At 37.4% G+C, this 18960-nt stretch overlaps 1 protein-coding gene across 1 annotated transcript in view; it reads right to left on the bottom strand.

The window, feature by feature from the left end:
* Positions 1-18560, bottom strand: part of hsd17b4 (hydroxysteroid (17-beta) dehydrogenase 4) — a 58016-nt gene extending 39456 nt beyond the window's left edge. The window contains exons 1-9 of the mRNA XM_066711315.1: positions 18440-18560; positions 16769-16822; positions 13265-13372; positions 12742-12801; positions 11766-11787; positions 9696-9742; positions 7068-7152; positions 6512-6699; positions 403-494 (exon numbers count right to left, since the gene is read on the bottom strand). Of these exons, the coding sequence (XP_066567412.1) occupies positions 403-494; positions 6512-6699; positions 7068-7152; positions 9696-9742; positions 11766-11787; positions 12742-12801; positions 13265-13372; positions 16769-16822; positions 18440-18497 (714 nt within the window). The 5' untranslated portion in view covers positions 18498-18560. The remainder of the gene's footprint in view (positions 1-402; positions 495-6511; positions 6700-7067; positions 7153-9695; positions 9743-11765; positions 11788-12741; positions 12802-13264; positions 13373-16768; positions 16823-18439) is intronic.
* Positions 18561-18960: the final 400 nt, after the last annotated feature.

Genomic DNA, 18960 nt, shown 5'->3' with positions numbered 1-18960 from the left:
AAACCCTCTTGGTGCTAAATGAACAGCTCAGACTCTGGCACCATGGCAGGCGCAGGGAACCTGGGCTGGGAGAGAGCGGCCGGGCAGCATAAGTGTCAATACTGCTCTTTACTGCTGACAGACATTGGACAAATCGTTATAGACAGGTGTATGAACTGGGAGCTTATGTTGTATAATATGTTAAAACTGTGGCTGAAAACTTGGATCTTAATTTAGAGTGTATCATATGTTTATAGATATCTGCAGTTTATCTAAAAAGCAGCAGAAAGACCGGCAGAAAAAAACAGATCACCTTCAAAGCGGTCTTACAAGTAGACTATCAATAGGTCATCACAGCTGAAGATCTGCAGCAAAGGCATGTGTGTTCATCACCCGGCACACCACACGCATGTGCTTTCTCACCTCAAAGAGACTACCATTCTCTTCACAGCTCTCGTGGCACAACCACAGGACGAGGGGAGCAACGTACTCCGCCTTCAGGGACTCCAGAAGATCTGGAGAGGACAGAATGTAGAGGAAAAACAGGTTTAATGTGTGAAAAGCAAATTTCTACATCTATTGTTCAGATCAGAAGTAGGGCTTTTCTCATCAAACCCCAAAACGTTATTTTTATTTGTATGACTCCCCATTCTCCAAGTGAACAACCCAGACACTGGACTAACCAATGCACTATGCAGACACGTATGACTGCCGCTTTGAAACCATCAAGAAATTGAGACTTTGGAACACATGAAATCTGTCTGCCCAAAGATTCAACTGGATTAAGTCTCAACACTTCACTTGATCCTTTGAAAGAGGTCTACAAAGGAAGATTAACATGCTTCTGATTTTCCATTCTCAATTGTGCTTCACTGGCAGGTCAGGGCATAAATGGGTACGTCACTTGCAGAGATCTTTGCTGTCCTACCACAAGACATCAGGAGGCACAAGCTGTATACTGAATCAGACAGGTCTTGAAATAAACGAAAAGCAAATAAATACATAAACCATATTAATAAAACTAAAACGGAGATAACTATCTAAGAGGAAAGTAAACTGTTTAATCAAACACTCTCTGTACAGCAGTCTCCCAAAATAGGGCAGAGAGCCATTTCAAAACAGAACATTGTGCATTAAACTAATGATTTACACCTTTCACAAAATAAAATAATTAGCAGCCATTTCCTGCTGTTGGCAGAAAATTATATAGTAAAGGAGAAGCATAATGTGCACACCATTAGTATCTATTATCTGAGTGTATTTATATTTATATAAAACTCGCCTGCTATGCTTATATATATATATATATATATATATATATATATATATATATATATATATATATATATATAGTGAGGGGAAAAAAGTATTTGATCCCCTGCTGATTTTGTACGTTTGCCCACTGACAAAGAAATGATCAGTCTATAATTTTAATGGTAGGTGTATTTTAACTGTGAGAGACAGAATAACAACAAAAAAATCCAGAAAAACGCATTTCAAAAAAGTTATACATTGATTTGCATGTTAATGAGGGAAATAAGTATTTGATTCCCTATCAATCAGCAAGATTTCTGGCTCCCAGGTGTCTTTTATACAGGTAACGAGCTGAGATTAGGAGCACTCTCTTAAAGGGAGTGCTCCTAATCTCAGCTCGTTACCTGTATAAAAGACACCTGTCCACAGAAGCAATCAATCAATCAGATTCCAAACTCTCCACCATGGCCAAGACCAAAGAGCTGTCCAAGGATGTCAGGGACAAGATTGTAGACCTACACAAGGCTGGAATGGGCTACAAGATCATCGACAAGCAGCTTGGTGAGACGGTGACAACAGTTGGTGCGATTATTCGCAAATGGAAGAAACACAAAATAACTGTCAGTCTCCCTCGGTCTGGGGCTCCATGCAAGATCTCACCTCGTGGAGTTTCAATGATCATGAGAACGGTGAGGAATCAGCCCAGAACGGGAGGATCTTGTTAATGATCTCAAGGCAGCTGGGACCACAGTCACCAAGAAAACAATTGGTAACACACTACGCTGTGAAGGACTGAAATCCTGCAGCGCCCGCAAGGTCCCCCTGCTCAAAAAAGCACATGTACAGGCCCATCTGAAGTTTGCCAACATCTGAATGATTCATAGGAGAACTGGGTGAAAGTGTTGTGGTCAGATGAGACCAAAATCGAGCTCTTTGGCATCAACTCAACTCGCCGTGTTTGGAGGAGGAGGAATGACCCCAAGAACAGCATCCCCACCGTCAAACATGGAGGTGGAAACATTATGCTTTGGGGGTGTTTTTCCACTAAGGGGACAGGACAACTGCACCGCACCAAAGGGACGATGGACGGGGCCATGTACCATCAAATCTTGGGTGAGAACCTCCTTCCCTCAGCCAGGGCATTGAAAATGGGTCGTGGATGGGTATTCCAGCATCACAATTACCAAAACACACAGCCAAGGCAACAAAGGAGTGGCTCAAGAAGAAGCACATTAAGGTCCTGGAGTGGCCTAGCCAGTCTCCAGACCTTAATCCCATACAAAATCTGTGGAGGGAGCTGAAGGTTCGAGTTGCCAAACGTCAGCCTCGAAACCTTAATGACTTGGAGAGGATCTACAAAGAGGAGTGGGACAAAATCCCTCCTGAGATGTGTGCAAACCTGGTGGCCAACTACAAGAAACGTCTGACCTCTGTGATTGCCAACAAGGGTTTTGCCACCAAGTACTAAGTCGAAGGGGTCAAATACTTATTTCCCTCATTAACATGCAAATAAATTTATAACTTTTTTGAAATGGATGTTTTTGTTGTTATTCTGTCTCTCACAGTTAAAATACACCTACCATTAAAATTATAGACTGATCATTTCTTTGTCAGTGGGCAAACGTACAAAATCAGCAGGGGATCAAATACTTTTTTCCTTCACTATATATATATATATAAATAATCATAGCAGGCGAGTTGTATCCTGCCCATTGAAAAGCTGTCCGTTATCATTCAAAACAGAAGCTGCAGGGAGGCCCAGTGCATTGTGGTCCTGGAGAGTTGACCTTGCACTTGAAAAAGATATTCACTCAATGTATGCTTTCTTGAAAAGGAAGTGCATTATCAATGGAGATGAAATGTCACAAAAAAATGCCCACCTGGGGGGGATTCTGTTGAGTAGTCTATACTGAAATTATACAGGACATTATTATGGACTGTGCACTTCTCACAGTTGGCTACTAATTATGAGCTTCACAAGGTTATGGCTTCCCGAGGTTCCAAACCCCCTGTCCAGGAATAAGCGGATTAATTTAAAACTAAAACACTTTTAGAGTCGGTGTATCGGTTACATTAAAATTATGGCTGATTCGCAGGAAGAACTAAAGGAAATTAAACCACAGATACATTTTCATTTTAATACTTGGAGTCGCAAAGAATCTCTAGAAGTAAATTACTTTTCAAGTGCCTCTCTCGGAGGCTTATCCCAGTAACAAATTACCAGGGATAACAAACTCCATTTAAAAGGCACCGATTCATCACATTTCTTAAGCATAGCCAAGCATAAATTCTGGGGTGAACTATTCTGTAACCGAAATTACCGCACAGGTCCATTAAAGAACGATCTATTGAGTACAGTGTTGAGGTCTATAGAAGGCACTGTGATAATCTTGGCACACATCAGTTTTTCCTATACCTGTCAAATATGTTGAAACAGGTTAGACCTCTAAAGAGCATCTAAGTCCCTTTGATTAGCATCACTCAATCCCAAGGGTAGACTTCTGGCATAAGTGGTATTAATATGGTCAATAAGTAATATTACTTTAATGCTGACACTATCATTTACGAGAAATAAACTGATGAAGAATCACTTGAATCATATAATTTTCTGGATGTAATCAGACTGTAAGAATATAAAGAATATAGATTTGAATAAAAATACAGAAATGCAATGGTGTCAACAGCAAAATATACAGTAATAATACAAATATAAAAATAACCCTTTGGGACCATTAGCTTACTAAACTGAAATAAGACACCTCTGCAACAACAACAATTTTAGCTTGCCTGAGTGTTTAAAAATCCTCAATATATATCTAGGACTTCATACTATCATAATTCCTAACTTGTTTAAGAAACATCAGCTCATAGGCTAAGAAACACTAAGCAAACCCCAATGTTGGTTTGCCCATTTTAAATAAAACATTTTTCCTTCTTAATGAATGAATTATTTATGAATTGTGTTTCTGTAGTATAATACATTCACAATAAGTCAAATGTACATACATTTCAGATTCAATCACTGCACATTTTTAATATTAGATAAAGATAAAGAATCCGTTTAATTTTTTCCAGAGCTAGCCTAGTAAAAACAGTCAGAGTGGATCTGTTGAATTATCTACAGCACACACAGTCAATGGTCTTTAGCATATTTCATTAGGAAGCCCATGAAAATTGGCTGCAAATCGTAATAATTACTTAGTTTCTGCCAATGGGTTACACAGTTCTGCATTACTCCATTAGGATTTCCAAAGTGCTTGATGGCAAATTTATATCATAATTTAAGGGGCAAAAGGTTGTAAAAATCAGTCTATTAAAAAAAAAAAAAAATGTGAGAACACAACCAATCTGTGTGATTGGAAAACTTGCAGGATTGATGGGGGGGTGAGATGTGTTATCATTAACATCTGTCAAACAATTCCATAGAGTTCTTGGATCTTTCCAAGTATTCCATGCACTATTAACTAAATTAGATCATTTACAATTCAAATTAAATGGAAAAAAAAAAAAAATACAAGATGCCAGTGTGGCTTTCAAAAACAATCTGTTGCTTCAAAGAATTACCTCAATCAAACTTCTATTTGTTTAGGTGACTTTGCTTTGGGCAATAGTGATGTTACTTAAAACCTGCAGTGGTGAATTCAAAAGGTATTTAGTGAGATTACATAACAGGTTAGCATTGAAAGGTCAAGTATTGATTTAGTTAGCAACAAATCAGTGATCCCAACACGTCACACCAAGGACCCTGCTGAACTTTCCTGATTGAAATGAAAAACGTTATAATAGCTGACATCAAATAAAAGTAAATTAAAAATCTTCTCAAAAAAATCCTCTTTATTCTTAGAGATGTGTTCAATACAATTCGGAGTGAAGCAGCAAGTTTCCTTTAAATTTAATTGAACTACATAAATAGATTATTACTTTAAGCCTAAGGTTATTTCACCGAAGCTCCTCTTGTTGATTGCAATTCATAGCTTTCTGCCTAAATTTGAGCATATTAGTGCAGTAGCTTATGCAGGATGTTACAAATGAGACTCTCTAATTTATCAAAGATACTTAGTTATCAGTTCATAAAATGCACACCATGGTGGGACATTAGTGAAATTTAGTTCAAAGTAGCTGTACAATGTGACATTTCTACAAAGGAGAAGACACATTGAATTTTCTCAAAAGCTGCGCTGTGATTTGTCAACTCAAATGCCATTTTGTAATAGTTTCAAGGCCCAGATTAAATCAAACCAACCAATCACAACTTTCAGTCCTCACACGGGCAGACAGCTTTCCATTAGGAAGATGCAAGAAGCTTCTGGCAAACAAAATATCATGACCAAGTGATCTGTTTGTGATTAGTTGGTGTGTGTTTTATCTAACCCATGAGTAATAGTGGCATGTATATTTTAATAAAAATATGATCAAACCCTTCTCTCTCTCTCTCTCTCTCTCTCTCTTACAAAGTGTTTTTCTCAGAAAAAATACCACACACACACAGCAGTTGATCTTGAGTTTGCAGAGGCAGTGCTAAAGTGACAGGTTATGTAATAGCAGTGGGATGCAGAGACCAAGAAAAATGTTACTATGGCATAACAGCAAATAGGTTCTAAGGAATATGATACATTTGGCACATTAGACTCCTAGAGGAGCCTGATTAAATAATCTAAGAATGTAACATTCCCTTTGTAGTTCCCTCTTTTGTATTGAAATCCAACATCTTTCCACAATAGAGGAAGATGCCGGATTGAGTTAGAGAACAGAGACTGGTTGACACATACAACAGAAAAATACAGCTCAACAAATTTTAGATTTGTAGTCTGCAGAGAGAAAAACAAAAATGTTTATCTCAGTACTAAATTACTTTATTACATCAAACACTGATACTGTATTAATGGGAAGAGCATTAAAAGATGCCCTGACAATGATATGCCTCAGAATATTCCTAATTTTGTGTATTGATGAGTTACAAGATATAATACTCCAGTGGTAATATATAGTCAATAATCCAATTAAGCCTCAATTAACGCTTTAGATGATATGGGCATTTTGGAATTGTCTACATCACACTGCCCTATGTTCTTCTCTCCAATAATTGGAAAACTCAGTTCAAATCACACCTCTATCTTGCAATTTGTTGAAGAAAAGAGACTGCTTTAGTGAGAATACATAACAAGCTTCCGGCTTGATAAGCATAACTGCCTGGGACGAAAATGTGTTTTAATTCCATCTGTATTAAATAGTAAATTAAAACATAGGTAAATAAAGATTAAAACAAACATATACCAACCTGGGGGCATCACAGTTTGTGTTAGTCTGGATCCTGCAGTTGGTGCAATGGTGTTACAGTGGATGTTATACTTGTTACCCTCAATTGCCAGGGTGTTAGAAAGCCCTAAAAGGCCCAGTTTTGCTGCACTGTAGTTTGCTTGGCCAAAATTTCCATATATCCCAGCAGCAGAAGAAGTCATGATAATTCTAAATAAAATGAAGAAAACACAAGAAAAAAAAAATTAAATTAAAAAAAACAAAAGCAGGAACTTAACAAAAGCAAATGGATTATTTGATTAATAAGTCTTTAACTTCTTACATTAATACATTGTGCATACATACATATATAAAATTATCAGAAATGTTTCATTGTGTTATATATATTTTTTTTTAACAGTAAACATGCACTATACAATACTTTTGGTTATTCATCAAAATATATAACACGTTCAGTTGCATTTCTATGAGGATGATTATCACGATGATTAATTGTAGGTTTGACTAATAAATATGGAATTTGAAACATGAGAATGGAAATGGAATTAGCTTTACAATGTTCTCTGAAACACAATTACCTTCCAAACTTCTGGTTTTTCATGTGGTTCCATGCAGCTCTGGTGACCTGGAATGAGCCTCTTAAGTGCACTCTGTGAATCAGATCTGAAGTAAAACAAAGAACTTAAGGGATCAAGCCAATCAAGGGGGTACAGATGTCAACCAGCCTACCAACAATTTATTTAGAGAAAAATAATGACTTTCAGAACTTCACTCTCCACTATTCACCCACTGACGTAGTATTTTTTTCTTCAAAGCCTTCTTTCCTTAACAGCTCTGTTTTATGGCAACATTAGACCCAGCTCCTTCAATAAACTGATAACATGAACATCTAAAGTGACACATATATATATATATATAATTTTTTGTATTTATTTATTTATTTATTTATTTTTAAAGATGACAAATACACAAAATGATACACATGCACATCATCTGAGACATGCTGTTCTGTCCTGATCATGAGTTCTGGACACAAACAGTAGGGCTCTGATGTCAACCAGAGACTGGGAACAGCTCCTACAGTCCAGCCCCACTGGCTCCAGACGTGCCAGACTTGGGCATTGCTGGTGTGCAGAGAGCCACAGACCCCAGCACACATCCAGGCCATCCCACACGGCGGCCCAGGAGCCTCTGCCAGCTGGCTGTTCATGGAGGCTGGAGTCCAACCACAAATCTGTAGTCTACAGAATAGAATACATCCTGTACTCTGCACAGATTATGTAATTTCCTATGGCTGAGTTGACATGGCAGCCTTAATCTACATAGACTTTTCCTCCCTGGTTTGAAACACGATTACAATACAAAGAATTTCAATCATCCTTGAAAGGAATTAAATAATTCCTTTTACCTTCCTGATAATCAGTTCGACCCGAACATGTTTTGGTCAAGAAAAGATCAGATCTTATGGGTTTATATAACCTAAACAAATACATATTACTTGACTAGACGGTCTTCAGTCTTGTACGTTTTCCATGAGAAGCAGCAGGTACATTGACCTGACCCAACCCACCCGTCATGGAATCTAATGGCCTCATACAGGTGAGCTCCCTTCCATTCATTCCTCTCTCGCGGGACCTCATCTACCGTGCCTGGTAACACCAATGCATTTTTCACGACAATGAAACGAGCACACCATCAAAAGGGAAAATCCCCCCCTGCGAAACTTCCGCCAGCAATCCAATATTCTTCACGCCCGGCCGAACGGAAATAACTCAGCTGGCAGAATGTCATAACCAAGGCATGTTGGCTTCAACGGCTGTTATTATCTTATTTATTTATATATTGATATAATTGATGATTTCCTGTGCTAATTTATGTCATCTGGGAAAGTCCCATACTGCCATCTAGTGCAAGCTCTACAGATGAATGAAAAAAAAGTGACAGGAAATTGAAACTAAACCTGCACTTGCAAATAAAAAGGCAGCAGCCCACCTTACACCTGATACAAAAGATATCTACAGGGAGCCATAGCTACGAAGCTTCAGCCATTACCAGAGCATTGCTCAAGTTCAAATGACAAAGAAAAGTATCCACAGCATCAGAGTTGCACGGTGCAGTGGTTTCAGCTTTGACACAGATACAGACACCAACAATCTTATACCCCAAGTTATTTTCATATATAATTAGATTTGTCAAAGACTGTTCAAAAAGTGCAACATAGCGGTCTCCATTCCCTTCTTTAGAGCCTTCGTTTCTTCGTCCTTATTTACAGAGATCAGCGTATGCAGTATGTTATTGCTGAAAAAAACCAGTCAACTTTTGGAGGCTGCAGTAAAATAGGGAATGCAATTGGACTGAACCCCGTGGCAACGAATTATCATTTTTGGTTCTATATTTTGATGACCTTCATGGTCATTAGGTGCACATGCTTGGGGGCATTTAATTCAGCGATGCAATTATTATGAGTAAACAGTGCCATTGCATAATGATCCGAGAGCTGAGAGAGGCCGAGGTATAGCCGAGTTTCAGAATAACGCTGTAGTATTTAATCATTCATAGTGATTATTAAAGAACGGTCCTGGAGATTGCGACACCACACACCCTATGGCTTTGATCTTTGATTATTACCCTAGAACGGACAATATACAATTGGTTAATTTGGAAACACGTGGTTAATTGGCCAGTGATGAGGTAAATGGGCATAAGGTCACAGAGGGTTAAAAAGGCCAGGTTTTATATTTCACCTCAGAGCCATAGTAAGATGCAATTCTGTGAGGTATTATTATAATTACACAAGAGTTTCTTAGTATACATTACATTAGTAGAAGTAAGCTTTTCATCTTTTTATGGTTACTATATACTAAATACTGCTCACAATTTGTATTCCATCTATTTACATGTAGAACCTATATTTAAACCAGTTGTATACATTTTATAATGTGGATACAAGAAGAATTGGACTACTAGAGCTGTATTTCTGGCCTGTCTTTCCATTTAATCAGTCCTCTGTAACTGTGCCGCTCATTGTGATATGAGATGTTTATAATTTTCAATTTAAAATTCTGGACGGACTTCTGACAGGCCAGGGATAAAGAACTGGATTATCTTCTGAGGCACGGCAAACATGATGAAATGACCTTCTGTAAACTCACTGTCCTAATTAAAAAAACAGGATAAAGCTTTAAACTCAATACAAGGATGCCTACCCCAGTCTAAGTCACTGGTTCTGGCAAAAGAGCGGTCTCGGAGTATCCTGTGAAACAAGAAAAGGGATAAAAGAAAAAATAAAATTAATTGCATAAAGGCTCTGGGGTATTCACCTGCTTACCATTTATTTAATGCTGTGTATAATTAGTCTGAGTGATCAAGAGGAATAAGGTGCCATGCATATCTTAACTTCCACAGGCAGATTAATAATTTTGCAGTATTTTACAAATGCAAGGCACAGTTTGGCAGTATAAAAATGGACAAACATTAGATGGATACAAATACACACACACAAACAAAAAAAGGGTACATTTACAATGGAAGAATATTCTGACCAACTCCCAAAACAATGTGGATATATTAGCCTAACAGCTTTTTATTTTTAATGAACTCGTAATGTTTTTCTACAGTGCTCCAGGAAGCTTAGATTTTATACACATGCCTATATGACATTGGTTTAATTAAACCACCCAGGAAAAACCTTTAAAAGGTGCATTTCCCTAAGCATTGAACTGACAAGCATACCAGCTATAGTATTTGAGCAATTATTCATACTACAAGATGTTGCCGCCTTACATTATGTCTTTGGGTTAGGCACTAATATGGTATGTCAGGCTGTCACACTCCATTATTTTACCACAGCGGTTCATCTTCTGAGGGGAAAATACATTTTTTCTCTGTATGTTTAGATCACACAGACCCGATTAATACGGAAGAGTTTACATTAATAGATCAGACAGGGATCACTTAATAGAAGTATGTATTTTTGTGACCTACATTGCGACTCTTTTATCCTTTATGAAGTTATTGCTCATTTTAACTCATCCTGAAACTACATGATGCAAAATGCCAATGAAAGAGCGCTGTTCGAGATGAATTGCGACATAAAAAGGAGACCTCGTGCACTATAGCATTGACATTCCCTTATACATCAGCCTCGCCTCCTAATAATGCAAAGGTTTAAATAAGCATGGCTTTTATTAAACTAAATACACAATGCCTTTGGCTACAATCTTCTGTTCCTGAGACTAATTACAATTATAGCTTGTCTAAAGCAACATTTATTTTTTTAAAGGCCAAGTACATAAAAGTAACACATAATGAACAAGTTGATTCAAGCAACAGCATATTTTATGACGTTTAATTTAAGATTTAAATGAAGTACAAATTAATCATCCAAATGATGTTGTGCGTAGCATTCGACTGCCATAACCTTCCAATCCCCATTCAGCCTACAGCTTTTACTAGGAAGATTGATCGGCTAGATTTATTTATATTTTGTAATCAGTTAAAATAATGAAAATCATGTTTATACATTGGCTGTCACAGTTATAGGTGTGCCTGGACAAACCTACTGAACTACAACTGAGAAAGGAAGAAGCAGCATAAAATATTGATGCATGTGGACACCTTAACCTTGTGCAATGGAACTGCAGTAGAGGAAGTATTGCTTTTTAATGTAAACCTTTACTCAAAATATGCCATCACACCTTCCCAAACGCAGGGTATTCTATCACAAAACAGATCAGTGCTTACATTTTATAACCTGTTGTCTTTCCACTCAAGTAATTTCAGTTTCATTTGGCAACACATCTGCCACCATACTCAAGTTGGAAAATAAACCTTTGCCCACATGTTGCTTTCTTTTACAAATGTAGCTTATTTTTTATTTTATTTTAAATATATCTTGTGTTTGTGTGATGGCGACCCTAAACCTTTGCTTTACCGCCTCATTATTTTCTTCTAAACAGTCCACAGGGTAGCAGATAAGAGAGCTAACATGGGTGGCTCCAAAGAAGAAGAGAATTATGATTATGCACCCATAATAGTCATCAGAAAGTATTCTGCTGTGGAGCAGAAAGCAGATTAAACCCTGGTCGAGAATAATCGTTGATGACACGGTCCAGATTCAAACCAGCATTGTCGGGACTATAGGGCTCATCTCATGCTCCCAGCAAAGACATTTAACAGTCGGGCCACTCATGTGTTTTCACATTCATGTCAACTGTATTGGGTCAAATACGGCTACTTTAAGACATATTCCACCGTGGTAAGATACATTCACTTACCCTGCATTATTGATTACGATATCTGAAAAATAAAACAGACAATTTAGTCAAGAAAGAACCTGCACCATTTTTTCAAGGTCTTCAGATATATTCTCTCTAAAGCTCTGGTCTTATAAACTTCGTATAAAATAAGACATTTAAATCTGTCAGTTAATATTGACACTGGAAAAATGTCCAGGACGGAAAAAACATTTATGAAGATATGACTGATGATTAAGTATTATAAAGATAAATGAGCCCTGATAGTATCTCTGTTTTGATAGATGGGTAAGTATATTTTAATTACCTCACCAGTAAATTTCACAAGCTTATGATCTAATTATGACAAATTATGGTTACTACATTACAGAAGTAAAGACGAGTGCACTTGACCACTGTTAAGCAAATTATTATGATTTGTTCTTGTTTATTTTTAACTGAGAAATCTTCACACACAAACTACACTTGTCTATTTACATTTTATAATGTACAAGGCATTAACATTCAGAACAATATGAAGTAACATGTATAACACTGGTATAACTTAAAAAGTATTTCATTTCAAGACATTTTTAGATTGTATAATTTAATGACACGTCTCAGATTAATTTCTAAAATTCTAAGACCAAGACAAAACATGGACGACAGCATCACAGCAACTGCAAGTTTAAACCAGAGTGTTTCCACCTGCCAGATATATCATAGACACTAATAATAATACTACTACTAATAATAAATAGTATTGGGATCTGTCCGATTTATGTAGCCTCACCCAGTAATATAATTACTTGGCTTTTGTTGGTAAGTTAAATGTACAGTGGCCAAACCATACAGAAGTTAAGGGGTCAGAGGTCAGGCTCCACAGCGGCCATGGAAATCAGTAACTCACTGTGAGAATCTGAAAACACAGCCAGTATCAAGAGCTCTCCAGAGTGGAAATGAGATTTGACATCTCAGCTGGGTACAACAAAATTAAATGAAATCTTAAAAGTAATACCTATTCTCCCAAATGCATCCAGTGCTGACTGAACCAGTTTATCTCCATTCTCTACCGAATCTGTGAAGTCAAGAGAAGAATTTCTTTATAAACTGAATTAGGAAAGCAATGTTCCAAAAAAATAAAATAAAATATAGTATAGTATTTCAGGCAGTGTCATCCAGACATAACATTTATTTTCCATCATTTTGGAAATGTTGTACAAAGACTCTATACATCGATTCAGATAGGCACATCCTGTTATACTTGTATTTGTTAAATGTATTTATAATAAGAAATTTAAGTTAATACTGTATAGATGAGAGTGAAATAGCATGATCGTTTAATCATAAAGGCAGAGCACAATTTGACCTTGAAAAGATAATTAATTCTCATTACGAAATTAAACAATGTACAGCAGACAGGTAATATTGCCCAAAGATAAATTTAAACAGAAATATTTCCTAGTGATTACAAATAACATTAGAATTCTAGCATGATCATACATGTATTTAAAATTATAATGATTGATGCCAAACTCTACCATAATTTGCAACAGCTTTGCCTCCTTTAGCCTTTATTTCTTCCACAACTTGATCAGCTGCAGCTGAACATTTGCCTTCCCCTTTAATATCACCTCCAAGGTCATTCACTAGAAGTGAGAAGAAAAAAAAAACATTAAAACCGGGACTATGACCTGTTTGATAAACAAGTACATTAGAGCCACTCTTGAACATTGTACAGATGTAAAGGTTTCATAACAACACTGCCTCCTTGTGGTTAAACAGGAAATACACATGTACCTTAGTGTAGGCATTTTGTATAGACTATTGGACTAAATAAATGCAAACTTATTTAAACTTCATTTATTTATTGATGTGGTTAAAATAATTCTTAAAATACTTTAAAGAATCTCATTGATCCATATATTGATCCACATACTTTTTCAAACAAGCACACTCTTTATTCTTGATAAATGTCAGGCAACCGATATTGATGTGTGTGTGGTTTGCTGGGTTTAAGACAGATTCTAGAAGTCCCTGGAGGAAAAGTTAGCAAGGGCACTTTGACAGGACTCAGCCAAGGATAGCCCGCACGTGCACAGTGGGCGACCCGGTCACGCAAGACATGCCACACAGACCGTTTGACACCGGATCTGCCTTTCACAGATAGGGTTTCCTAATTAATTCATCCTTGATCAAGAAAATAAACAGGGCATCAATAGTTTTACAGGGTGTGAATACATCTGAATACTGAGGATATAGCAAAATATGTAATTGACCATTGATACGCACAATATTGATAGACTTGCATGCCTTTTCACATTTTCATATCTTTCAACAAAATACTGTGCACACTCCTGAATATTCATTGTTAATCTACTTTAGGTCACACTGTCAGGGATATGAACAAGTCTGGAGGCAAGCTCCCAGGTTTTTGTGACTGGCTGCGCTGACAGTGTTCCTGTCTGAACCGCTGGAGGGACTGTGACAGGCTTGGACTCAGGGGTAAACGGGGGCGCTCACTGCAGGTGCTTTTAGAGATTGCATAATTAACCTTGTTGGAGTGAGTGGTTAAAACCCAGCTGATCCTAATAAGGCAGTACCTGAAGCCCAGAGTGTCCCAGTTGCTGTTTAACAGGACAACAGGAAGAGAACAGTCCCGAGGGGGAGAGGGGATGATGGGAAATATTTACACAGGAAATGTCAACATGGAAAACTAATTGGAAGGACGTCCACTGTACAAATGCTATTATGATCGACTGAGATGGAAATATTTGCATTGACTTGGATAGCAATCCTGCAAAACTAAGGATCTGAATAGCAAATGTCTCTGTGTCTACATATAATCTAGCAAATATTCAGATTTTGGATAATCAATATTGCTAATTTTTGCAAACTTATTTAAAAATCCAAATATTCAGTTAAAACAGATATGGCCTAAATAAATGAGCCTAACAAACACCCAACAATATTCAGAATCCTTACTCTGCACCTACAAACTACATTACAGTGTTGACTGGTCACACCTCACATTACACACACAAATGTATTACACAAAGAGGTTACTTGCCACAGCTGTTAACACCTGGCTAAAAATCAACCCTGGCCAGCACTGCAAATTCACACAACAGCGTAACACACACATTTCTCAGCAGAACCAATTAAACCAGTAGGATACCTGCCCTACTTAAAGCCAAAGAAGAAGCCGGGAGCCCAGACCTAGCCAACACCAAAACGTCAAACTAAACTCCAAAATCCAAATCTACAAATGATTCGGTTAACTCAGCAGAGAAACATCCCAACCTTAACAAAAGCCTACATTTACTGTGGAGTCAAACCAAAACATAACACTATTCCAACTATTCTATTTCAATTCAGCAAACAAAAACTGCACATTTACTTTCATTTCAGTTACTGCTTCCCAATTTAGCTATAGTAAACATTAGGTCTACATGCATTTTATTTTACTTTCATATACCAATATTTCTAAATAAATACATTAAATTCATGTTTTGTAAGACGTTACAGAAAGACCATTTCAAGATACTGCATTGTTAAAATATCTTAGCCACTAGATTTCTATTTGTACAAATGTTCCTTCACAGCAAACTGAATAAAGACTTTATACTGGGACAGCGTAGGTTTTGTGATTTGATCTTTCGTGGTATTCTCCTTTTTCTTCCTTATTAGCCTTATTAAAAGTAAAATGTCTGCTGAGCAAAAGGGAAAAAGGGAAAAAAAACTAGACTATTTCCTCTACTGGGAATACATCATTATTATTATAAAGCACAAACTGTACTGCTGGGTAAGGAAAAGTCCCCTAGACCTGTCATTATCAACAGGCGAGTTCTTTGAGACATCACTGCTTTATGAATTATGAATTTGTATTCAACTGAATGTTTCCTTTGTGCACGGTTTCATTTTAAAATACATCTACATAATGGTCACATTTAAACTGGTCACATGAAAACATCAGACCCTGTTCTTCTGGGTATCAGGGTTGAACTCTGGCACAGTACAGCAGCATAGTAAGGCAGTGACCGCGTTCACAGACACACAGGGAAAACATGCAGTTCTTCACCTTTACACCAAATCGATCAGGTCTAGAGAGAAACAAGAAGTCTCTCTCTTTCAGCTTCATGTTGAATACAGCACAATTCATAAATTGTAGAACACTGCATGTTGGAATACTGCAATAATAGGACAATATAAGTATAATCTTATACAAATAGGAGGGAGGCATCAAGATAACAAGTCTGTCACAAAGAACTTGACAAGAATGCAATAGCCTCTACTTGCAAAACGCTAAACGTTAACTGTACTTCAGATTTGCATACGATATGTAAGTGTCTCTTTATCTACTTCTTCAACTAAAAGGTTTAATTCCACAGGCACAACTTCAGAGCAGTAGGACCTTGCTTTAGACTACAGCAGAATCAAGTTACATTTGAATACACTGATTTCCAGTTATATATGTGTAACTGGAGCTGGGACAGTCCACAACACAACTATGTCAGTGAATCACAAGCTGACTGGTGTATACCAGAGACTTTCACTCAGAGACCACATTAAAAATGTCATTTATTGAAAATTCACAAGTAAACTGTAAAACATTGCTTTCATGCATTTTTAATAAAACTAGTAGCCTCTTTTATGTACTTTCAAATAGCCTCTTCATCTCGTTGTACAGTTCTTTGAGATGGCAATCGCCATTAACAGGATGGCTGTAAGACCATGCATAAATCTCTCACGCTTTTACAGAGAACAGCATAATACCAACCACTCCTTTAAAAACCTTTGGTTCTTTTCAAGGGAATGCGTAACCTACAATGTTTTGTAAAATTAATTTACAATGTGTCTGAATTTTATATGGTCTCAGACTAGCTACAGCATTCATTTCCTGCTCCTTCACGTGTTCTTCTTTGTATCCCATTCAAAACTGTATTTCATTTGAAATAGAGTACAATATTATTTGCAGATAAAGAATATCATGTTGATCTCATTTGACAGATTTCTAAAAGTGATTCGGTTTTGTCCAGACCTACCCACAACCAAAGCTCCTCTTTCTCCAAAGGCTAACGCATATTCTCTCCCAAGTCCTGTGAAGAAGAGAACAGAAATACAATGTAATCCATAAAATTGAAATTCTGAAATAACGGTAAACAGACAAGTAGCTTTCAAAAAACACACTTTAAGACGTTCACATTATATATTTGTACCGTTTAATTATTTTAGTTTTGGGAAAACGAGGGGTGTTAATTAATATTTTATCTAAAAAAACACAGGCACTTCTTCACACAGACAGACATGGGGGGGGGGGTAGGAATAAATGTCCCAGATACTTTGATGAAGATGACGGATTGTACCAGTAAGTTTCTAGAAGCAAGCAAACACTTTATCCTTTCTTAACCAGTGGGGGCTGACAAATATGTAGGCCTTATCCGGAGAGGGTATCTCATCAGAAAGAAAAAAACCTTCCAAGATACTCAATTTCTATGAAACATCGGGTGATTATATATAAAACTATTTAAAGTAAAGAACTTGCTTAGCAAACTGTGTAAAATTGCACTGTGCTGTACAGTGTGTAGTACATGTGTTTACACAGTACAGTACACAATGCAGAAATTAATGAAACAAGGCATATACAATATACAAACAAGACAGGATTGACGGTTGCAGTCTGAACAGGTGAGGTATGAGATTGCACTTGCAGAAAGTGCAGAATGGATGCATGTGGTTTGTTGGTTGCAGGACAGCTAGGGGTGCAAGAGTGGAGGAGGAGGGGGAGATTCAAGACGTGTTGTCCAGCACCAGAACAGAGAGGGGGTACAGAGGAAGGCAGGGCAGGAGGCATGAAACAGAAGAGATGCTCCTGATGTAGTGAAAAAACAATCACAAATCACAAAGCTGCAGTTAAGAAGAAAAAAATAACACTATGACGCAAAAGCATTACAACACTTTATTGTTTTTAGATTGCCCGGGTGTGTAGTAATCCCACACAACATTTACTGCAGCTGCATTTCTATGAACAATACTGGGACTCAAGGAATTTATTCTTTTTAATCTGGACAAGGACGTGAACAAAGACATCACACGTCATGTTTTCATATGCAGTGCAGATATAAATGAATCGCAGTAGCTACAACAGTGGAGTTCATCGCAACTGTTTTGATGCACTTCTTAGTTAACTGCATATAGTTTACGATGGTTTATGTGAACATGCCGAGGTCCTGTCCCAGTATAAAGAGTTGCCTCATTAGCATGCCTTGTGCAACTGTTACCCTTGACCAGAGTCCCGGTTCAACAAACGCACTTTGTTCGTCGTCGCATTTAGTGATTGAAAGGTCATTTTACGTCATAGCACCGATCATTAATTTTAATTTTGTCCAATTCATACTTGCAACATAATTTAAGATGCACCTAAGTGTGCGTATATTTGTAGTTAGCACAGTCTGTATCGGTCGATTTGAACTACTGCTACGTCAGCAATATATATTCTTTTACAATTTGTCAGCTCTCAGATGTAATGTCTCCAGTCCAGTTTCCTATTTTTTTTTAGTAACTTGCTATCCGAAGCCGGTGTCTCCATCTGACACCGTGCAAAATCATTATTTCCATCCCAGCTGCTGTCAGACAGTGGCACAGGCCGATAAGTTACTATTTCAATATATGCCAATGGTAATCATGAATATGTTGTTGTTGTTTTAAAGTCCTACCTCCCCCTGCTCCTGTAACCAGAACAACTTTCCCATCGAAGCTCAGAGGAGCTGACATTGTGCACAATCGTAGGCAAAGAAAAGACGAGTTACGTTTCTACAACCCCGGAAACGGCGACTTTTATTGAACCACACTCGTTCTCGCGGTGTACCCTGGGATATGTAGTTTATGTCCGTGTTCACTGCATCCTTCTCTTCCCACTGAACTGTGAACTGTGGACACTATGGCCCACAAAAAGACATGATAAAATAGGCCTAATCTAGAGCTAGGTTCGGTTAGTGCGATACAGGAATTACAGTCACCGTCCTCAACGCTAACTCTGGATATTGTTTTCCATATTAGTATTATTATTATGATTTCATTATTTTAAATCAGTTATTGTATCAGTCAGTGAACGACAAAGGTGTCATTTGGGACAAAAAATGCAATGCAAAAATGCAGCCTCATATTTGGCTCATAGTATTACTGCTTATTATGGTACCACTACACCACTGGTTTGTGTGTGTGTGTGTGTGTGTGT

The sequence above is a fragment of the Amia ocellicauda genome, chromosome 8 (assembly GCF_036373705.1).
Source record: "Amia ocellicauda isolate fAmiCal2 chromosome 8, fAmiCal2.hap1, whole genome shotgun sequence".
Lineage (NCBI taxonomy): Eukaryota > Metazoa > Chordata > Actinopteri > Amiiformes > Amiidae > Amia > Amia ocellicauda.
Note: the sequence above shows the minus strand (reverse complement) of the source record. Positions and strands in the feature narration are given on the sequence as shown.